General features: G+C 41.6%; 1 protein-coding gene across 3 annotated transcripts; it reads right to left on the reverse strand.

Moving 5' to 3' along the window:
• Positions 1 to 724: 724 nt before the first annotated feature.
• LOC103650148 (serine/threonine-protein phosphatase 4 regulatory subunit 3B) lies at positions 725 to 21465 on the reverse strand. Of its 3 annotated transcripts, none has more exons than XM_008675793.3 (25): positions 21102 to 21465; positions 17779 to 17859; positions 16723 to 16822; positions 16560 to 16644; positions 16417 to 16466; positions 16268 to 16333; positions 15179 to 15261; positions 14475 to 14534; positions 9438 to 9537; positions 9287 to 9364; positions 9084 to 9151; positions 8936 to 9004; positions 8743 to 8820; positions 8557 to 8652; positions 7828 to 7898; positions 7271 to 7348; positions 7087 to 7180; positions 4566 to 4664; positions 3634 to 3848; positions 3433 to 3547; positions 2783 to 2914; positions 2525 to 2632; positions 2262 to 2371; positions 2009 to 2125; positions 725 to 1817 (listed from the first exon to the last, which is right to left on the reverse strand). In XM_008675793.3, exons 1-25 carry the CDS (start codon positions 21183 to 21185, stop codon positions 1334 to 1336), a joined length of 2721 nt encoding a protein of 906 aa, XP_008674015.1. In that variant the 5' UTR covers positions 21186 to 21465; the 3' UTR covers positions 725 to 1333. The 3 variants fall into 3 exon arrangements, with proteins under 3 accessions (XP_008674015.1, XP_020405812.2, XP_020405813.1); XM_020550223.2 differs by lacking the exon at positions 21102 to 21465 and adding an exon at positions 20490 to 20532; XM_020550224.3 differs by lacking the exon at positions 16268 to 16333.
• Positions 21466 to 24066: the final 2601 nt, after the last annotated feature.

Consider the following 24066-nt stretch of genomic DNA (forward strand, 5'->3'; position numbering starts at 1 on the left):
GCTGCCGTCATCGGCGACCCCCTCAAGGACACCTCCGGACCGTCCCTGAACATACTGATCAAGCTCATTGCTGTCGAGTCTCAATAATTTGCGCCATTCTTTGCTGCCCGTGGAGGCTTGATATTCAAGTAGACGGCGGAGGTTCGTAGTACAATGAGCACGGATAAAGCAAACTGCTGAACAGATTATTCTGTTGAATTGACACTGGTTGAACACATGATTCTTCTTTATTCTGTTGAATTGACACTGGTTGAACACATGATTCTTCTTTGCGGATGGAGTGACCATGTTTACCTGTGTAATGTTTTCACATTTCTCAAGCCGTGGATAAACCTAACAAATAGTGACAGATATTGAAATCATAAAAAGAGCAAATAGTTTTTTTAATGGATCACAGCATCATTTAGTGAACCTGTTCTGGAGCAGTAGGATACCATTGCAATTCTCGCAAGTACACCTGTCATCCATAACCCAGATCTCAATACATCGAACATTATTCACTTCTGAAATTCTACCTTAGTAGTTTGTGTCAAATGTGCACAACATATTTGGCTTAACAAAGAAAAAATTATCCATAAATTATTCTATCACAAGACTAGATTAATTATCCAAGGTAACATGTCCGACCAAAACTATGAACCAACAAATTACAATCATATAGGTGAGTTAGCACAAAGTCTTGCAAAAACGCTATTCAACATAAACTCCATAACCCAGATCTCAATACATCGAACATTATTCACTTCTGAAATTCTACCGTAGTAGTTTGTGTCAAATGTGCACAACATATTTGGCTTAACAAAGAAAAAATTCTGCATAAATTATTCTATCACAAGACCAGATTAATTATCCAACGTAACATGTCCGACCAAAACTATTAACCAACAAATTACAATCATATAGGTGAGTTAGCACAAAGTCTTGCAAAAACGCTATTCAACATAAACTATGCCTTCCTACTTGTTTTACAACAGTATCAATAATTGTGGAGAAAAATAAAGTTGAAGGCACATATTCACTACTACGTTGGCTCATAAACCGATACAATAGCGAGCGCAGCAGCAGGAGCAAGGCCCATCCAATGTTCGAATCTACAGTCATTCCTATTATCATGTTTGTCAGATCTGTCCTTGCGGAAAATTAACTTTACAGGCGCAAAAAGGGGTAACTGGAATTTTACTTGAGATGTAAAGGTAGCTGCAATCTATGTCACCTCCAATCATGTTTCCAGCATGATATCGATGCATTCAGCGCTTGGAGCCAAACACATTCTGATTCCTTCCTGTTGACCACAGCACAGGATGGGTACATGGACCAACCAGCTGTGTAGTAGTCATCTTACTGAATAAGGCTCCGAATCGCTTGTATTGGTAGTATTTACGGCCTTCTCGGGAGACATACTGCCCACATCTTTTATACAATCACCACCAGTTTGTCGTGAAGTTTCTGTGTTCTCCATAGGATGTTGTTGCTCCTCATAGTTAGTACCATGTTCACTAAAAATACCATTGGCTTCAGTACTTGGTGTGGCTGACGTAAGCAAGTGGGAAGCATACTTGTTTTGTAGATCTGTGTGCTTAATAGCTGTACTAGTAACAGCAGCAATTTTAGCACAACTAATTCTAGTTTCTATTTTTTGCCTCCTGCGACCCTCTCCGTCTGAATGTTTCCCATCCACTGCATTCACTGGCTTCCGCTTCAACGGGGATATGTTTAAGGGCACATCATCCTCTGCAGGCCTAGAAGGCTCCTTTGGTGGTGGATTGAAGTCCTCATCGTCATCATCGTCATAGTCCACAAGTCCAGCAGATTTAGGCCTGAAAAAGAAGAGATCAATACTGAAGCAACCAATATTAACAAATCAAACTACTACATATAGAGTTCTGCTTCTGCATGACATTATTTTCAAGATTGTCATTAATATAGGCAACATGAGACAGGAATACAACAGATATAAGCTACCACATGGGAACTCAAAATCATCTCAGACTATCTGAAGAAACAATACCTAGAGGCGCCATCAGTGTCATCAGCTTCACTTCCATTGGGGACCTTGGACTTAGGCTTGTTATTTTGGTTCTGTGCATGTTTAGCCCGCCGGCCGGAGCCTGAATCTTCTTCATCACTAGAAAGAACAAATATCATTTAACTTGCAAATTCACCGTATAATCAAAACATATTTGCACCCTGGAATATCTAATCTCGTCTATATTGCTAAAATAATGAAGAAATCACTGGGAAGTAAGAAAACAATAACAAACCTGTCCTCATTGAAGTAGTCTTCCTCTTCCTTCTCAAGACCTCTTTGTTCTGCCTTCTTTCTCATGTCAGGCACACTAGCATTCAACCTTGGTTCAGCGCTCTCCAGGTACTTGTCAAAAAAAGGAAGAAACAAAAGAGAGGCCATCTCACTAAATAATGCATAAGGTAGGCAGAAACTAAGATTCTGTGTTAGCAGTATGAAAATTATCATTTTGTCAAAAGCTCAACATGGGATGCAATAGTACACAAGACATGGTTGAACCTGTTGATACTTGAGTTTGAAGGCCTGAATACTTCCAAAGTGTTCAAAGATGGCAAGTTCATCCCAGAAAGACTCAATAGCATAGATAATGAGAGTTTTTATATTTTCCTGCAGGTAAGTATCCAGTGCATAAGGCAGAATCCATGGTGGCAAAGTAAATGCCAGAATTCAAAGTGGCAACCAAGTAAAATAAAAAAAAATCAAAGTGGCAACCAAGTAAAATAAAAAAAAAATCAAAGTGGCAACCTGAAGACGTACCTTCCGTATGTATTCCAACAATTCGAGTACTCCTGAATGTAGCATGTTATATCTCTCCCCATTGTCAACAAAGACATCAATTATTGGTTTCAGCAAGTTGAACTTCACAACATGGCGAATGAGATGGTCATCCTACAAAATATAGAGGATATATCAAGTGGGATACAAGAATGATGCCTAGCTGCTTGTTTAATCAACAAACGAAATGGGGATCAGTTAGTTAGCCAAATCATGAGTGGAAATATATATATGCCCAGATAGTTGTACTGAGAATTCAGCAAATAAAGCAATTAAACAATGACAAATATTGGGGTTTGGTTTAAATCACGAATAAACAATTAATTCAGGAAATCATGGTGTCATTAAAGCAGACAAGCTATTATCCTGCAGATACTACCCAAGAACAGTTCTTTGCAGGAAACTATTGTGCTAAAGTTAAAATGCAATGCCTGGTAATAGCGTATACCTTATATTTGAAAGTTAAAATAGCACATCATTAGTGGACAGAAACTATATCTACCATAAAAAGAGCTCTGCAAAAGCTAGGATACATTGAGGAATACTTCAACCATCATAGTGCATAACTTCAAGGGAACTTCGAATTTTCTAACAATGTAACAAGAAAAAAAATCAAAAATCATAAATCTTACATTTCTGGATATAATAGTACGCATAAATCTAACAGCTGCTACAACCAAAAACTTCTCCCTTCGTTGAGTCAATGTAAGGATTTTCTCGATAGCATTGTTCATAAGAAAATTACACCTATACAAGATTAAGAAACATTTAGGAACATGCATATAAAGATCATAGAAGATCATGGTATAATGGAAGTTTGTACAGAGCAGTACTTAATTCTGTAGGGATGATGAACAACACAAAAGCACAGCAGTTCACAAACATTTAACAAAATCTCAGGCTTGATACAGTGTCCTTCAGCATTTCCACCAACATGTACCGAGTTAGATGATGATCGAGACAAGCTCCTCGGGGGACAAGAGGATGCTATTACATCAACCAAATAGTCAAGATGTCTTTCGTAGAAAATCTCAATAACTACGTCTCTCTGCAGAAGGGAATGAAATTTAGTGCAGCTAAATCAGGTCAGAAGAATTTGTGAACTTCAGACATTTTAACAGAATTCAAGTTTTCATCACAATATGTTGAAAAATTACCATAATCTACCACCACGTAAGTTACAAAAAAAACAGCAATTACTTTTCTCAAACACAAGGAGACCTGTATCATTATATTAAGAAGGAAAAACAGCAATAGCAAACTATCCATCAGAGTTCAGAGATAAGCAAAGTGGAAGCAATGACAATGGGTAACCTAGAAGAGAGAAGCAATCAATAATTTTTATAATTTAACATCGCATAATTAATAACTGAATCATTCAACAGATTGTATTGGTAGGGATGTGCAATACTGGAGTACTATAAACACAGTCCACATCACCATACTGAAATTAAAGGTTGAAAACTTCTACCATATCATGGTTGTATAGTAGTGGAGTTCCAAAGAATTTTATCAATTAAATATCACGGATTACAAGATATGTGAGCCAAATGTTTTCAAGTCGTCCGATTGATCTCGATTAGTCACGATTAATCGTCCAAGTCGGTTTGGACCAATCACGATTAATCGCCAAATCACCCGACTAATCGTGATTAATTGCCCATGTCGGTCACCCACCAGCAAGTCGTCTGACTTGAAAACTCAAGAGATAATGTGAACGTCAATATGTAACCTAAACTCAGTTTGGTAAAAAAATGTAACTTACATGTGCTCCAGACGTAGTAAAAGAATCCATCAATATGCGTAGAATTTCTAGAAACTGGCAGTGCATTTCCTCACTGAAGTCAGTTACCATGCCTTTAACCTAAAAAATAGCATTGCAATTGTAAACAGAGCATGACTAGGAAGAAATAATAATACAGTACCATTGAGAAAATGAGGGCAAGTTTGGGCATCTTTCATTTCACTTCAAGTAAATTGCAACCAAGAGAAAATGAAGTCACTGACAGATAGATACTTTTGTTTTATTGTTATATCACTAGAAAAACACATATTCAGATCTCCAAAAAGGGTTTGACATTATTTCTTGTTTAAAAATTTTGAGATAAGAAATGCACAGTTGCACTCCACTTCAGATAAATGAGCAGATTCATATATTCAAAATGCTACTCCCTCTGATCAGGGTATAACTACTTTTGGACATAAACACAGTCTACAATATTGAAATTTGACCCCTCCCTTCTATAGAATTATGATATTTATAAAAAGGATTGTTGTCAAAGAACACACTTTTTGGACTGATAATTGGCTGCACAGTCAGTGTTTTATCATCCCTTTTCCCTCACTTGTTTGGATTGTTTTCTAAAAGGTGAGCAAAGCAATGAACAGTCTGTGATGCTTTGACTGAACAGAGCTGGATTTCAGATATCCAAGGTGCACTCTCTATTACAGTCATTGCTGAATTTCTTGATTTATGGGACCTTCTCTTACTTGTTTATCATCCCTTGTCCCTCACTTGTTTGGTTTGTTTTCTAAAAGGTGAGCAAAGCAATGAACAGTATGTGATGCTTTGATTGAACAGAGCTTGATTTCAGATATTCAAGGTGCACTCACTATTGGAGACCTCTCAGAGGTGGAACTGCAGCCCAAGGTTGAAGATTCTCACACATGGTGTTTCTTTACAAATGGAAAATACTCAGCAAAATCAGCATATGGGAGGTTGTTTGTTGAGGCTGCCCTTTTCAGACCTTGGGATTGAATTTGGAAAAGTTTTGGTATCTGGCAAGTGCAAGTTCTTCATGTGGTTGCCTGCACATAATAGATGTTAGACTTCCCATAAGGCCTCCCAAAGACGGCCCGCTAACCGACCAGCCCGCCCGCAGAGCAACCCGGCGGGGCGGGACTGCCGACCAACCCACCCGCCAAGCAACACTACCGAACAACCCGGCGAGACGGGGCCGCCGATCAACCTGCCTGCCGAGCAACCCAGCAAGACGACAACCGACTCTCTGGCGAACACCTCTACAGGAGAGAAGACCGTGAGAGCAGTACTGAAGGGTCTCTATCAAGCACGACGATGGATACGTATCCCCGCTGACCAGTGGGACCAGTCAACCCTAGGCGCAGGGACCTCAGCATCGGGGTCTCTACAGTGACCCATACGCCAGAAGGGACAAGACAATACGTCGTACTAGGCATACGTATGATGAAAGGTGACGCTAAGGGGATGACGGAAGATGCAGTTGTACCAAAGACATCCCTAAACCTCACCTCAAGCTGACTCAGTAGGACCACCAAGCACCGCTACGTCTATATCAGAATAGCTACAAGAAACCATATGGCGAACGGACAAGACGTGACGCCATACCAGGGGTACGGCGGCACACGACCTAGCAGACGACACCATAAGGGCCATGAGGTCCAGAAGCAAAAGGCCGAACTCCACCCCGGTAGAATACAAGTTCTCATTGTAAAGTCTACCCTTGAGCTATAAAAAGGCAAGACAACCCCCATCTTCACACGACATCCAATCCATTCACAACTGCACACAAGCACCCAATTGTAACATGCTCTAAGGGTCTGTTTGGTTGGGCTGTGGCTGTAAAAAAAGTTGTTGTGGGCTGTGAGCTGTGGAAAAAGCTGCTGTAGGCTGTAAGTTGTTAAAAAGCTAAAACCGTTTGGTGGAAACCACTAAAAGTCGTTAAAAATTCTTCGATATATGTTTTCATAGTTCCATCCGAAAAGCCACTAAAAGCAGGTCCAGGGGTGCTTTCAGATTTGCACTACGAGAAAGTCGGCTTTTAGAAAAAGCTGCTTCCTGGATCCAGCCCTTTGGTTGGCTTTTAGAGAGACAAAAGTCAAAGCCAAAAGTCAAACCAAACACACCCTAAGTAATACACGGTCAGCACTACAATGGACTAGGGCTCCGGCCTGAACCAGTATAACCCCCTTGTCTCAGATCCACCTCCGAGCCCCCCGTGGCTCACCATTCGGAGTGAGTCCGCGCTAGCATCCCTGCCGAACACAAATCTTATTGTCCCCGGTTCCCAAATCCACGACACATTGTGGGTTCGTGAAAAAACTTTCTAATAGTGAATTTACTAATATCCCTCTTATGCTGTAAATCTACCTACTTTTGTGTATACTCAAGTCAATAATAATAATCAAAAGCCATGAAGATGAATCCTAAATGATTTACAGTTTCAATCAGAGTGAGCGCAAACAATGGAATAAGTGTTACTGTATAAAAGCGGCACATTTCAGACCTCCAAGAAGTTGCAACTTACCAGAAGTCCTAGAAGAGAATTTCCTTCTTGTTGGACAATATATGACCTCAATAGGTTAGGGTCCTGATTAAGAAAAAGTATAAGGATATCTGTCCTGCATTCGCAATAAACTGCAGTTAGAACATTGAACAAAATGTGGTTCGCCAACAAAGATGCTCATATAAATGCACTCTTTTATAAGTACCCAGCTGAAATGATTTTTCTATCTTGACTCTGCAACACATCAGAAATTATTTCAAAAACTCCTTCACCTGAAAGATCCCTGAAAAAAAATTGGTGGTTAGCTCCTGGCTACTAAGAATTCCGGCAACCAAAAAGAGTTCACAGCTATCTAAAGCAGAGCAACACAAATGTCTTCAAATCTGTAAGGTATATTGGGTTGGTTGTATGCAATCTATTGAAGTATTAATTGTAGTGCGGACAACGGTTCAAGGTTATAGGTACTAGGTAACAAACACGTAAAAAATCTGAATGGTAACCCCTGATATACCTATAACAAGATCCTCAGCAATCTGAAGTCAAATGATAGCGAGACAAAGCACAGGGCTGCCAGGCAGAGAAAACAATGATAACACCAAGCTCAGGCACACCGGTATTATATGGTCATATTTCTTTTTGTTTTTGTAGTACAGATAGCCTGCAGCCATGCATTTACACATTTGGAGAATTGATACAATACCATGGCAGTGTTGTGTTGCCTTTACAGGTAGAAAGAAAGAAGAATGAAATTGAAGGACCTACCGAAACAGTCGCAGTTGCTGAACAAGTGGTAGACTCTTACTAAGTGTGCAAAATTCATGCAAGAACAGAACCTGGAAATACCAGAAACATTTTAGCAGGGTCAACAAACGAGATCCAAGGAATTCCACTTTCAATCCAGGTTCCAGTAATTGCAAGACAAACAGAATGGCAAAGCAAGCAAGCTTCAGATTAACTAATCATAAAGACAAGAGAGTCTCTGTGATAGCAAATGCATGTGACAAAATCTTGAGCAATTCCATTAGAAATGAGGTGGGCCCAAAATGCGCAAGCCACATACAAAAGTCTGGGAGATATTGAGTGGCATTTTTTATGTGATGAAACTTTTGTGTAGCATTAACCTGAATTCCCTCAAGGCAAGCAAAACCTAAACATCCAAGGTCCTATAAAGAACAACTAAACTCAGGTAATAATCAAATTTAGCAAATTATATAATTCATTCAAGGAAAAATAATACAGATCTTAAACAAAGCCCTGTTAATCCAGCTGTCTCTTGTTAGAAAATTAACATCAAAACAAATCAACAAAAATCATGAAGATAGTAACATTTTCAGTCCTAGATTATCATTTGCATCAATGCCAACAGCAATGGGCAGTCTCGCCTTATTATCCTTCAACTACCTAACTCAATTGCACTATGATGATGCTAACTAATAATTTACAATGGTGAGTTAAAAAGCGAAGATACTAACAAGAACAAAGCCTTCTCACCAATTCTCGTTTTGATTCCATTGAAATATCTGATGACCTCATCCTGGCAAATAGTCGTCTAATAAAGAGTGTGTCATCCTTTAGCAGGGAAATAACCTGCAGCAGATCATTATATCATAAGTAACACATGGGAAACAATTTAAGGATACCAATACTGGGGTGAGGCGGAACCGCAGAAACACTAACCGAAGCATTATTTGAGTGTATCATTGTGTTCAGACTTGCTAGAGTGGCATCATCCAGTATTCGTGGTAGTATAACATCCTGCAAATGCACCCAAAAAATGTCATGCCATAGAAGAGGCTAAGTAAAAGGACTATATTAACATATATCAAGGAGTATAGAAGTTACTGTAGCTAACAATTATGAAGAGCCTGACCTTAAGATAGCCGATTCTGTATGTTTGATGAATCTTTGAAACAACAGAAACATTTTCAATACGTATGGCCTGTGGCAGAAACATAGTTATATATACATTAAATAATCATTTCTTCTCAAGCAGGACATGTGCAAAAAAATCAAAATACCTCTTTGAAAACTACATGATCTTTCAGAAAAGCACGGTGATTTTGCACTCTTGGAACCTCTGGATCATCTGTACAGAGTACATCTAGTTAAAATAAGAAACCAGCAACCTTGGACGACCCATTGCAGCTATAATCAGATCACATGATTGCATGCTGTAATGAAGGTATGTGAGAAACATGGGGAAACAATGAAGATAGCATACATTCAAGGGCACCTATTATGTCAAGAATAAACTCATCAGAGAAAATCTTGTCAAAGATCGATGGACTGTTCAACAATACTGCAAAATGAAAATTAATAATCAGTACGAGTGTAAAAACACAAGTGCACTTGTAATACATGCATGTACTTACTTATTCCCTTGACCAATTTGAAAATCATGTGAAGATCATCTATGTTCTCTAAATCCTCGCACATTCTGAAAATGTCCACTATCTTTGGGAAAAAGTCATTCTGCACGAATTTGCATGTAGAATAGCTCAAGACTTAAGTCAGAAAAAAAATTCATGCCCAAAAAAATGGCATAATCAACTCTATGCATCTTTTGTTATGCAGCTCTCTCCAAAGTTTTAGTGGCACTTAATTATGTTGATCCACATCAAACCAACAAAAAGAGTCAAGAGGGAATTTCTGCAGGAAAGCACCATCAATCAGTTTATTTAAGTAATAAGAACATTCTTACTTAATGACACCATATATCATATTTGAAGAAAATACCAAGCCAGCATTGTCTATCCATATCAGTCATACTGGACTCATATTTCATCAAACCACCCGCCCATACATGAGATCAGAATCATATAATTAAATTCATGCAGTTGGATTGCAATTACATGTTCTCATCACCATCACCATTTGAATTCCTCCTTTTTATACCAGCCATTGGAATTTGGAAAACATTTGACTACTTACATTTACATGAATATACAACAATAACTAGTCAGATCATAACAGTGAGACTCAAGCAAACATCTCTGTTTGAATGGAAAGAGATGAGTAACAAATCTTATGCCAAGACATGTTGTGTAGGAAATAGGACAATTATTTAATCAAGAAAAGAAATAGCTCCCTAGACCACTGCTACATATTCTGACACACTAGCATGTGGAAAATAATCTTGCTTAAACATTATCTGCAAAGGACAGGCCTGGCACAGTGATGAGAAGTTCCCACTGAGCCAAAGGTCCTGGGATTGACACAGCCTCTCTGCAAAAAATGCATGGCTAAAGGCTTGCCTCCCACTCATGTGGGAGCCACCGGCACTGGGTCTGTCCTTAAACATTATCTACAAACAAAACTCTACATAAGATTATTTCATCTAATGTCGAAGAAAGAGTGAGATAACAAACCTAAAAGAACAATCAAACTGTGAGTGTCTTGGCCAATAATGCAGTATATGATGTGTCTAGCCCATCAATAATGACTTTTCAACAGAGAAAGTATGGATGCCACAATATCAAGAGGCATTTTCCTAAAAATTGAACAGATACAAGTTCAAGTTTTACTTATTTCCAAAGTGCTAACAAGGGGGCACAAATGCATCGTCTGTAGGCTTTGCAATTGTTAGAGATATGTTGTTTTTGTACTTATCCATTGTACTTACTTGGCCTATATAATGAAAGGTCACCCCATAATGGGTGTGAGGTTTTTTCCTATTCTCTACATGGTATCGTAAGACCGGGCCTAACCCTAGCCCAAACCACTCCACTGCCACCCCTCCCCCTCCCCCCTGTGCCTTCTGCAAGCCCCAGCCCTAACCCTAGGGTGCCACCGCCGCTCTCCCAGGCCACCACCGGCTGCTCTTCTCCTCCAAGGCACCCACCATCTCCCGGGCCGCTGGCTGCTCCTCCCCTCCAGAAGCGTGGCCGCCCCTTCTCCAGGCACAGCAACCCTGCGCCCCGCTGCAAGCCGCACCCGGGCCTAACCCTAGGGCGCCGCCGCCGCCACCCAGGCTGCCTACTCTTCTCCAGGCGCAGCCGGCTGCTCGTACAATCCAGGGGCGCCGCTGCCCTTACCCCATGCCTCCAAGCGCAACCCTCCCCCCACTCCTCCACTGCAGCAAATCTGCTCCAGATGACTGCAGCCCCCACCAGCTCCTCATCCTCTGCCACCAACGACATCATCTCCAACACCACCAGCCACTGTTGAAGTGTATAAGTGGATGAACTATCTTCTCCTAATAGCTTAAACTTTTGGGTTGAACTGGTTAGTGCGTCCACTCCAACATGGTATCAAAGTCAGAGGTATCAAGTTCGAATCCTGACAGAGGCTTAATTTGTGCCTCAGCCCATTTATTTCCACATTTGCGTCTTTCTCTCTGGCTGCAAGTGAGTGCGGGTGTTGAAGTGTATAAGTGGATTGACTACCTTCTCCTAATAGCTTAAGCTTTTGGGTTGAACTGGTTAGTGTGTCCACTCTAATAGCCGTCGGTGGTCATGGTGCATCTCTATGCCACTGTCTCTGTAAAATCACATGTTCCCATGCATTGGAGATGAAGAATTCCAACTACAGCAAGTGGGCGTCCCACTTCAAATCCATGTGTGCCAAGTTCAGCCTCAAATCGCACATCGATGGGACGCTCCCCGCTAATCCCACCGACACTAACTGGGATCAGGCGGACTGCTGCGTCGATAGTTGGATCTTCAGCTCTATAGATGACTCCGTTCTCGACCTCGCAATGGAAGATGACGACCAATCTGCTCGGAGTCTTTGGGTCGCCATCGAGAACATCTTCTGAACCTCAGGCAATCTTCTTCAACCACGAGTTCACTCCATGCAGCAGGGTGATCCTAGTATCGTCACCTACTGCCAGCCCATGAAGAACACTGTCGACGCCCTCCGTGATGTCGGTCATCCCGTGAAGGACTCTGAGCTCATTCTCAACCTCCTTCATGGTCTCAACCCTCGATTTTCCAACACGGCCGACATCATTGCCAACGCCACTGCCCTCCTCACCTTCGCTGCAGCACGCGCCATGCTCACTTTCAAGGAACTGCGCCTCGCCAATGACAACAAGGTTGCTGCCAGCACAGCCCTCATCACCACCAATTGTACTACCCGGGGTGGGTGTCACAGCAACTCCACCCCTGCCCAGGCCACCCTTGCTGCCCCAACAGCTCCCACCCCCCCGTACCACCGATGGGAAGCCCAAGGGCAACGGCGGACAGCACTGGACGAAGGGCAGGGGCAGGGGCAGGGGCGCAAGTGGACACGGCGGTGGAATACAGCACCAGGGAACGTCCGCCCCAACGGACCTTGGATCTGCTTCAACCCTGGGCCTTGGGCGCCTGGCAATGCAGACGGGTAGCGTCCTCCAATGGCCGGCCTTCTAGGACCTAGGCCTCAAGCTAACACCGCCTTCGCTCCTCTCCAAGTTTCCCAGCCATCTCAGGCATGGGATCAAGCGAGGCTGATTGCTTCCCTAAATCAGCTATCCTTCCAGAACCCCAGACCATGGGCAATGGATTCCAGCGTCTCCACCCACATGATGACAAATGATGGTATACTGCTCTCCCGTCAATTACCCTCGCATTCTTCCATTACTGTTGACAATGGCGCTTCTCTACATGTTACTCACCGCGGCTCATCCACACTCCACACAGATTTTTCCGCCTTTCATTTAAAGAACCTCCTAGTTGTTCCATCACTCACTCACAACCTTCTATTTGTTCGTCAATTTACACGCGACAATCACTGTTCCATAGAGTTTGATTCCTTTGGTTTTTCTGTTAAGGATATCAGTCTCTCGTGGATGGCCAATCAGTCCAGTGGTCAAACAGGCCATGATCCGAGTCGTTCTCAGTATTGCAGTCTCTCGTGGATGGCCAATCCATCAGTTGGACGTGAAGAATGCATTTCTTCACGAACAACTGGAAGAAATTGTCTATTGTCGGCAGCCTCCTGTTTTCGTTGACCCCGCTGCTCCTAACCATATTTGCTTCTCCAGGAGTCTCTCTATTGTCTAAAGCAGGCACCGTGAGCGTAGTACCAACGGTTCGCCACGTACATACGGCGTCTCGGCTTCATACCTGCCATCTCCAACACCTCTCTCTTTGTTTACAAGGAGGGGACTGCATCGGCATATCTTCAATTGTACGTCGACGACATTCATCACCACCTCCTCCTCGACACTGCTTCAAGACATCCATCATGGGACGCCTCCACTCGGAGTTTGCCATGACAGATCTTGGCACCCTGCATCACTTCCTCGACATCTCCGTCTCGCGATCGTCCAGCGACTTGTTTCTGTCCCAGCGACGGTATGCCCAGGATCTTCTTCAACGTGTTGGCATGGCCGAGTGTCACTCTACCAAGACTCATGTGGACACTCGTGCCAAGCTGTCAGCTTCGAATAGCGCTCCTGTGACCGATGCCTCTCTCTACCGGAATCTTGCTAGTGCCCTTCAGTACCTGACGTGACCGGTCCTGACTTGGCATACACGGTTCAGCATGTCTATCTCTTTATGCATGATCGTCGCGAGCCCCATCTCGCACAAATCAAGTGGATTCTTCGCTACATGAAGGGCACCCTCTCCCTCGAGCTTCATATCGACACCGGCTCCGTCGATTCTTTGACAACATATTCAGATGTTGACTGGGGCGGTTGTCCAGACTACAGTCGCTCCACATCCCGCTACTGCGTCTACCTTGGTGACAACTTGGTCTCCTGGTCATCCAGACGACAGACCACTGTTTCACGATCCAGTATTGAGGCTGTGTACCGTGCAGTCGCCCATGTTGTCGGATGTTGCTGGTTCCGACAGCTTCTCAGAAGTTCCACATCCTGATTGCTCGTGCGACTGTCATTTATTGAGACAATGTGAGTGTTGTCTACATGTTCATCACCAACGCACCAAGCATATCGAGATAGATATTCACTTCGTCCTCGAGAAGGTCGCTCTTGGACAAGTCCATGCACTGCATGTTCCATCTTCTCATCAGTACGCGGACATCATGACCAAAGGCTTGCCTACACAATTATTTACTGATTTTAGGTCCAGTATTTGCGTTCAGAAGCCAACCGCTGCGACTGCGAGCGGGTACAGATATGTATAGTCTGTTATTTTTGTACTTATCCATTGTGCCTACTTGGCCTATATAATGAAAGGTCACCCCCCCCCAATAATGGGTGTGAGGTGTTTTGTATTATTATTATTATTTACCGGGAAAACTATAGGGGAAGCCCCTACAGCAGCACAAATTTTATATTATATTTAAAAAAGAAGAGGAAAATGGTACACCAAACAAATGGTCTATGTTTAGGGAGTAACATGTGTTCGGTTGATGTTTCAATGAAAGCAATATCTTACAGTACAGTTAGCAGAATGCTAACAAGAATCCAATACATTCTGTATATGTGACCATGATATAGCAAAGTTTAGATGGCTCACATCTTGTGTTATCAACTCTGCCACGTGCATCTGATCTGTAATGCCAGCCTCCAATACAGTCTGCATATTATTGTCACCAGTATTTTCGAATCAGTTCATTTAAGCTCCCAAGCATCAAAAGAAGATATGATAATTTCCTTATTGATAAACGTATCACTGAAAATTACTTGAACATTCTTTGTGACCATGGACCCCCCCTCCCCCCCCCAAAAAAAAACAAAAGCAAAAGGTATGTAAAAGGTTGTAGTCATTTCTATGAAATAGGTACATATCCGAGTAGCAATATCATCAATGCCTTTTTCAATAGGCAGATAGACAAGACTGGTTCCAAAACTGTATCAATTCACAAACAAACACACAACCCCCTTCACCCCCTAGTATCAATAATTACATATTAAAACAGATAATAATAGTTTTACCTTCACACTCTGAGCTACACTAGACAAATAGAAAAATAAGCAGCTAGTCAAAAGCTAGGTATGGGACTACCAAATTTCAACATATATTTATCAAGATATCGAGTTAAAAAAAACATGATCAGGCAAGCGCAAACTATACTATCGGCCTAGACAGAATGCATATTACTAGTGTCCCAATGATAGAGAGTAAAGATTGAACCAAAACATAAAATAAATAAATGATATTACTAAGTGTTGAGAGGCCAAATAATAACATTTTCATAAGAGAACACAAAAATATCCAACCTTCAAAATAAAAGGAAGATTAGACAACTCAACAGGAGGAAGCTCCCTGAATTCGCCGCCGTTGGCAGAGCGGAATGAATCATCTGCAGAGGGGTCAATGATTAGTAGACATAACAATAGTAAGACAAACACTAGATGAGGTAAAATACACATGCATATATGCTAGACAATGATATAAGCTGCAGCTAAGCAAAGCGGGCAGTAATATGAACTGCAGCTGAGCAAAGCACAAGCCATTGCTCACACGTTTGCATAAGAAAGTGTAAGAAAAAAGGTGGAGAAGAAACCAAAAATAAAACAAAAGGTTAATGAACCACAATTAGCCCAGAAGAACATGCCCATAACTCTCAAGACCTTGTGAATCATGTGTTTATCACTTCAGGATTTGGCATTGTCATGTTTAATCCATTAGTTTATACCTAACTACACTGCTATTCTATACATGATCTGAACACACCTTCATAAGAAATATAACTACAGATGATGTCTGTTAATCTAATACTACCATAGTTAAAAGGTGGAAGAAATAGGCTAGTTTTTTCTCTGTAGTGTATATGGGGCTGAGGAACTTCCTTTTCATTTTGGCATGATACTTCTCAAGAATGATTCTTTCATTCGCCAAACATCTCAGGCAATTTAAGAAAGTGATGTCCTAAGGACATTTTCCACCTTTGATTGCATTCAAAAAAAATATTACCTGATAATACAATGCTCCTCAGCATAATACATTGAATAAGACTTTGATACATTATAGAAATTCTATATAAGGCCGTTAAGGGTCAAAATTTGTTGTGAACTTTTTAGGACAATGGAAAGAATTGTTTTAGTTATCAAGCTAACAGTAAGTACAAAAATAGAGTAGCAAATGGTTAATGAACTATACTAACATAGGACACATTTCTAAGCCTTTTCATTCACATACCAAGCACTCCAGAATCTAGTCACCTACATTGAAATGGGCAGTAAGATATTTTCTGTTATGCCCCCAATACAGACATTTTCAGCAAATTGATTTAAAATAATTTCAAAATGATTGTTTTTTGAAAAGATACCACAATCTCAAGTGGACATTCAGCAAAGGGGGTGTACCATTAGAATGCATTATTCTAGAGGCTTCTAGAGATTCTGATGATTGACGAGGACCAACTTCCAGAGCTGCAGGACATGCTTAAGATGAAAAGAGCATGCAAATATGTGTGGTATGAATAAACAGCCACCGCTGATTTTAAAAAACTCACCACCAAGGTTACTGAACTGAAGGTTTCTCTGAATATCGCATATGTGTTCCCTGCACAGCACCAACAAAGAACACAAAAATAAATCAAAAGGGAGTAATTGAACAAAAACTTGGTAACTGCACCATAGCTCTTGCATCCATCACCATATGTAGGAGCATCCAGCAGCTTCCTGAAAGCTTAACGCTAAGTCTGTTGCTGCTTCACGATCTCTCCATGAAATGATTGTTTCTAACAAAGAAAATGTATTAGAAATTTGCAAAAAGAAAAAAAATAGCGCAAACATAAAATGATACTGTGTTAGCTCACCTTCTTGTTTTCTGTAAATATCGTCAGATGTGATGTTGTGCATAAGTAGTGTATCATTGTCATCTTCATCTAAAACAGTCAAACCTAGTTCTTTTGAACCCTGAAATCAACCCAAGAATAAATCATATAAGGTCCAAAAAGTAAGCCCACATATTAGAAATCATAACACAATGACAGAATACCATGGTGCCATAGACTACAAGTATTTTCTGCTTGCTTCCATTTGTATTGAACTATTGCTTTACTTCTACACAGGGACATTGATCCATGAGACCATGAATCACCTTCAAGTAATTTGAGCTCATTTTCATTTGTATTGAACTACTGCTTTAGTTTTACATCTGTGCACTGTTCCAAAAATCACCATCCCAGTATGAAATATTAAAATGGTTTCTATTTTCATTATAGTTTCCTTGACATTGAAAAAAATAAAAAGTTGGAAATTTAATATTTTCATTATTTGTGGAAACAGCATGAGGACCAAATGAAGCATGTTGCAACAAGGTACTAAGTGCATTTCCAAGTGTTTCCAAAACCCACTCCCAATCTAGACTTTTTAGCAACATTGAAAAGAACTCTCCAACAATTCCCCATCTCAACTCCCAATCTCTCTGCACTTGGTATCGATCCAATCACATGGAAATATACATGTGTGTATCAATGTGCCAATCTAGATGAGGAAGGATGTGGGAAAAATAAAGAGTAGAGAGAAAGAAATTATAAAAGTGGTTGGAGTGATTTAGAAACAGTTTAGGATTCCTGATGCAAAAGCAAAACTGTCTTCTATATTTTAGGAGCTAAGTTTTGAAAACTGTTGGAGAAACACAATATATGTGCTTCCAGTTTTTTCAGCCACTTGGAAACTCATTGATTTTCCAATTAATTTTTCGGAAACCGTTGGAGATGCTCAGCAAAACTGAAAGTAGATTAAGACTTAAGAGGCAAACAAATGTTTGGGCACTACCAAAACAAATCAGGAGAAAGTGTCAGAATTAGGTAGAGCCATAAATAAGAAATAATAGGTGCCACACATATTAGCAAAGAAATTTTTCATACCTCAATGTAATCAATAGAAACATAACCTGTTCCTTGATCGTCCCACTTCCCACCATCAGCCAAACGGTATACTTTGACACGCTGGAACAGTTAGAATTGTAACCATCATTTATAGTACATATGTAGTAAAGGGATAAATAGTATACAGAACATAAGACAAATAAGTTTCTTAAAATTAAAGAAGGACTGAGCTTATTGGTCAAATACGGAAACTAATTATGATATTGCAGCTGCACTGCTCAATAAGAGATGATGATTGATGACTAATTACATCTAATCAGGTCATCTGGATTACTAATTGGGCCAGCCCAAGAATTTTTTTGTGGGAAGTAGTTTAGTATATATAGTTAGTATGCTATGAAGAGATGGTGGAGCATCCCCAGCCGCATCTACCGCCTTTTTCCACCCTGCACTCATTTTTTCTCCTGCCTCTGTCTGCTTCTCCCCATCAAGGCCTTGTCCTCCAACCAAGGCCCACCTCTCCTCTGCCATTGCCTGGTCCTCCAGCCTCCGCCCGCCTCTCCCACACCAGAGCGTCCTGCCTTAGCCCATCTCTTCCTTGTCCCCTTCTGGGGCCTGCAGCCTAGACCTGGAGGAGTCGAGCAGCAATACCTATCCTCCAAGAACTACAGCATACATGGTTGGACTCTAACTGTGTTTGGCTGCTTGCCTCTTCCTATTGCCAATTTATTATGATCATGCTTAGGCACATGGGGAACTAAATGTCCAACTAGCCGACTAGGACCGACTAATCAACCCCGATTGATGACTAATCATGATTAGTCGTCTGATCTGGTCCTATGACTAGTCTCAATCATACATTCTGATAACATTGTCAGTAATACATTCATTTATATTTGTTTTTGTGCAAGTTCTGGTAATCCAATCCTGCTTTTGCCAGTAATTGCTATTGCAAGGTAATTTGCTACTTTCATAATTTTAATATGCATTATTATCTATTCATTTTAAAAATTAATTATCATATCGACATATCAGGTTTTTTGGAAAAATGTCATATTTGTATCCTTCCTATGCACTTATCCATATCCATGCTGCATAGTAAGTGACAACCAATCAGCAGAAGAGACTTTTCTCCTTAGCGTACTTCTATATTCATACCAAGTTTGTGTCTGTTTTTCCAGAACATTTCAAAGTCATGCATCGCCCATAGAATTGTGTTAAATGCACCAAACTTGATAAGAACTTTGGCGTGCATTGGACCGACATGGAGAAGTGGACCAAAAGACAAGGCTGAATGGGGTTAAGGTTTGTATGAGACAGATAAATATAGCTTAGTAGAGAAAACTCAAGGGCTTGAGAGACAGACAACGAAAGAATGTTTCAACATTATATTATAAAAAAATTGACCTACGGAAGGTAAGACATCCCCTAGGCATCATATATATAGAAAGACCTCGTGCGGGTCAAGAAAAACCCCGAACCTCTACTCTACTCATACACAACGGCACCGTAGCCCATGTGAGAACAGCCACGACCAGGGCCAAGCCTTAAACCTGTGCTTTGATGTGAGATAGTCAAGGGGATTTTTTTTTAAACCCAGCCTAAAATTCACTCTCGGGGCTGATTTGGTGGGTAGGGATCACGAGGGGATCCATGGGGGAGCCCCCCATGGATCCCCTCGTGATCCCTGTCCACCAAATCAGCCCTCACGGAGAGTCAAACTCAGGACCTGAGGAGTACTACTCAGACCACCTAACCAACTTAGTTAGAGGCCCTTTCCCCAACATTATATTATACATGTGGACCTCCTCTATAGAGGACATAAAAAGGCTACTAGTTAACACAAATCAAACCTTCACTTGGACCAATAACCAACACAGTCAGGACTCATCAAAAATTACAAATTCCTAAATGCAAGAATTGATCTAATCATATCAATGCTAAGACTTCTATTGGGACTCTTGATGTGGCTACACTGTCACTCTGTTATCCATCTCTGCTGCACTGGATATGCCCTCTAGACTCTCCCATAATATGCCCAGCTACTGTCGTACATTGCTATCATTTGTATCTCTGCTGCACCTCGACCTAATGACATGCTGTTGCAGGGGCCTCTTATCCACAATAAAAAAATATGTGCTAGTGAAGCATTCATCACATATGCTTTAGTCCATGGGAATGATGTCTAAAAAATCATGGCTGTCAGGGATTGTTTAATATTGAAGTGACCAATACTTGGATTGGGTAGTATAACTACAGATACAAATATGATCATAGATCAGCTGGCAGGCATCACAAGCTGATCTTTCTGAAATACACAACAGCCACTAAAAAGGAGCATCAAGAGTTCCTTTTATTGTCTTTCTTTTAGGTCAAACTACCAAATTGCATGGTAATATTGTCTTTTCAGGAGTGCTGCAAATACCAAGTCGAATTTTTTTTCTCCAATGAAGCTGGGATATTTGGATTCAGAGGAACAAAATTACACCAGTACATGTACATATAATCAAATGATGGATGTTGGGTTTATCAATGTAGATCACATCCACCTATGCTGGAACTTTTGATTGTACATAAAATTTCAGATCAGATGGGCAAACTCTACAGTTTTCAAGATAGAAGGATACTACTGCCGGCATAGAAATAACCAAAAAACAGTAGCAGCTGATATATACTGGCATTTGTATCAATATATGATTCAATCAAACATGTCCAACGTTGACGTAATGATATGGGTAGTGATTACATACATGCTCAAGGCACATTCTTCTTCGCTTAAATTGGTAATTCATCATGCTACAAAGTAAAGACAAGGCTTAATACACATGTCCAAACTGCTCACATCGCAACTATCACCAATACGACTATCACCATTCACCAATAAGTTCACTGACAGAAAGTAGGAAACCAAGTAAAGCAGGCCTCACTAGTTCCAAACATGCAGGTGCTGGTACAGATTGCACAAAAAACAAAAATCGATACCAACCTATTCCTCATGAATAAAAACCAAACCTTATGATAGTTCGCTCATTGCTGAAGTTTTTTATTGACTGTCTCATTGCTGAAGTTCACCGAGAAAGAAGCATACACAATCCCTCTCGAAACACTAAATTATCAGCTCCAAGAGCAGCTAACTCCGATCTAAGGAACGGTTGGCCCCCTAGAAATTCCCCACCGTCCCCAACTCCCCATGCAAAATTCCCGACAGCTCCCTTCCCGAACCCACTACGCGCTAACAAACTAAAATCAAGGCGCGCAAAGTACGCAGGTTTAGTCAATCAAATGGCAGCGAGCGGATCTACGCATCGTGAAGCTCCCAGAATCGTAGAGAGCAACTGAGAAGTACGGAGGGGAGACCTCACCTGCATGCTGCTGGTGTGCGACGCCACCGCTGCGGCCGCGGCATCGCCCCCCGCTTCCGCGTCCCTCCCCTCCTGCTCGGCCATCAGCCGCACGCCGCGGTCCGCCGCTGTCTATCCCCTCTTCCCTTGGAGCCTTGTAGGGCGAGGCGCGAGCCTCTTCAACCACCGGGCGATTCTTCAGCTGGTCGAGGGTGCGGGCGGCGAAACCCTAACCACCATCGACGAGCTGCGGGCCTGCGGCTGCCGCTTCCCCTCTTCCGCCCTCTCGCTCCTCCAGGCGGCCGTGGCCTTTCCCCTTTTACCCCTCCGGTTTTTGTCAATATTTTTTGTGCGCGTGTTCGTTATGTTTAATTACCCCCGCGCAGTCGCAATGGAGAAGGGAAATGGCGTGCTAAAAATGAAGGAACCTGTTGGAGTGGTGGCCGTGGAGGCGTGGACCGTGGACCGTTGACAGGTACGCAATGATCGGAGATATTGGTCATCTCCTCACCCGCACTCTATAAAAAAAAATGACTTGTGCCGGTTCCTTCATTTGTTTATAGGCAATCTTCGTCGTTATATTCAAATTCTTGGAGACTTGTTTTCAGATGCTATAAGTAAAAAAAGACAACACAAAATATTAATTGTTAATGTCCTTCGTCTTTCGACGCATTATCTCCTTTAAGATATAATGATCTTCAGACGAAGGTTATTAAGGATGTACCTTCATCATAACAGTGTATATTAATGGAAGTAGAAGCATATGAAACATGAGAAATAACATTAATAATCATATAACACCATTAATATCTTTATTATATCATCATGAATGAATATGAAAAATATTGAATTACATTTGTACTTTCGGCTTAACAGAAGGCAAAAGTCCAAGCGTGACGCAAGAGTGAATATAAGTCAGCGTGAACAGTACGGGGGTACTGTTCATCTATTTATAGGCACAGGGCGCAGCCTGTGTAAAATTACATTCATGCTCTTTATGTTTACTATTGACTTAAGGACAATCTATCGAGAACTAGATAGCATTTTCCTCTTTAAGTCGGTTTCTTTTTTCTGCTGCTGAGCCAAAGCTTCCTTGCGCGTAGCTTCGGAACTAGTTCAACCTTTGTCCGACCATGCTTTTCATATTGTGTACAGCTTCATTCCGAGTCCGAAGGTTCTTGTATATATATATATATTACACTTGGAAAACATTGTTAATCGTGTTTTTGAGGACCTTCGGAAGACGAAGGCCCCCAACAGTAGCCTCTCGCAGTATTAATTTGTTATAACAACGAATTTAGACTGCGATGTGAACGAAGGCCTTAAGCCGAAGGTCCGAAAAAACACCTTCTCTTTGCTAGAATAGCAACAGTCAATGACAGACGGGGTCCACCAAGTTGCAAAGCACTGGGCGTATAAATATGAACCATAGCGGCAGCGTTTGATACGCCATTCATGCCGTTTGCGTTATTTTCTCAAACTTTTAGCTCTTGCTCATTAGCTCTTTGTCTGATTTTTTATCTTTCCGAGCTTCGGTTTAAAGACGTGTTTGTGCCATGTCTAAGGAGAAGAAGATAGCTGAGGAGAAGAAGATAATTGAGGAGACGAAGATAACTGAGGAGACGAAGCTGTATGAAGAAAAGAAAGTTGTTGATCCTTTTATCGCTGGGTTTTATGAGTCTATGGCAAAAACGAATACAGAGAAAATTACTAAGGAAATAATGGAGGGTTTGTCTGAAGATTCTGATGACAGTGATAGTTATGATGTGGAGAGTGGAGATGAAGATTCTGAAGATCGGCCCTGGCGACCAAGCCATGTCGTCTTCGGAAAATCGACCATTAAACAAAGTCATATTGACACCATGAGAGAAAGATACTTTCGCGACATGTCTATCGTGAGGATTGAAGGAGACAACGTCGTCCCTGCTCCTGAAGAAAATGAAGTTGTTGTCTATCGAAGCTTTTTAAAGGCTGGTCTTCAGTTTCCTTTGAGCAAATTTGTGGTTGAAGTATTGAAGATATTCCATATCTTCCTTCATCAGATCACCCCCGAAGCTATAATTAGGATGGGGATTTTTGTCTGGGTTGTAAGGAGTCAGGGGCTGGAGCCAAGCGCAAAGTGCTTCTGTAGTATGCACGAACTTTTATACGAGACGAAGGCTACTGGCAAAGAACAATACCATAACAACTTCGGTTGTTATGGATTTATTGCTCGCCCCAATGCAAGCCACACAGTGCCAACATCCCGGAAAAGATGGCCCGGGGCCTGGATGGAGGAGTGGTTTTACGTTAAAAATGATTTGAAGACAAGGGAAGACATCAAGGAAATTATCCAGCGTCCCATCTGGTCTCGCTTCGGCCTTCGAAGACCGAAGGTTACTATTGAAAGTGATATCGAAGCATGCTAGAAGGCCTTTAGCAATGTTTGTGCCTTCATTGGCACAAGGGATATAATTCAGGAGCACATAGCCTTCAGGGTGTGGCCACTTGTGGAAAGCTGGGATATACCGAAGGAAACTACTACCGAATCCAGTGAAAATGGCTTAGTTCGACTAAAGTATACCTTCAAATTTAGAGAGAGGTTTGAAATGTATTGAAGCTAGCAGTGACGAGCTACTTGGGACATATTCCAAGGCCGAAGATAATGCTTTGTCTGCAGCCTTCGGGGGTCGGGGCAAAAAAAGGTTGAACAGGGTATTTGATGCGATTGGCTTCGTATACCCTAATTATCACTACCCGCTACGAGGGCAAGGGAAAAAGTGAAAAAACGCTGCTTCTGCCACCACAGCTGTGCCGGAGGGCAAAAAAGTGAAGGTTCTGACCCACCGGTCGCGTTATATTGAACCGACCGTAGTGCCTGAATTTGGTGAAGGAACCTCTTCAGCTGCCGAAGCAAAACAAGTTGCTCCTACTATGCAGAGCGCTGAAGAGCCGATTGTGGTACCGAAGGTGCCTACAGTCGGGCCAGTCGAAGCTAAGGGTGATA

This window comes from Zea mays, chromosome 3, assembly GCF_902167145.1.
Source record: "Zea mays cultivar B73 chromosome 3, Zm-B73-REFERENCE-NAM-5.0, whole genome shotgun sequence".
Taxonomy (NCBI): Eukaryota; Viridiplantae; Streptophyta; class Magnoliopsida; order Poales; family Poaceae; genus Zea; species Zea mays.

What these genes read in the sequence shown, in the direction of transcription:
- LOC103650148 (XM_008675793.3), bottom strand. Translation starts at nt 21,185, where the DNA reads ATGGCCGAGCAGGAGGGGAGGGACGCGGAAGCGGGGGGCGATGCCGCG. An exon ending in TGGAATCAAAACGAGAATTG is followed by an intron (nt 7,899 to 8,556) that starts GTGAGAAGGCTT and finishes TGGTATTTCCAG; the next exon opens with GTTCTGTTCTTGCATGAATT. An exon ending in CATCATCCCTACAGAATTAA is followed by an intron (nt 3,548 to 3,633) that starts GTACTGCTCTGT and finishes AATCTTGTATAG; the next exon opens with GTGTAATTTTCTTATGAACA.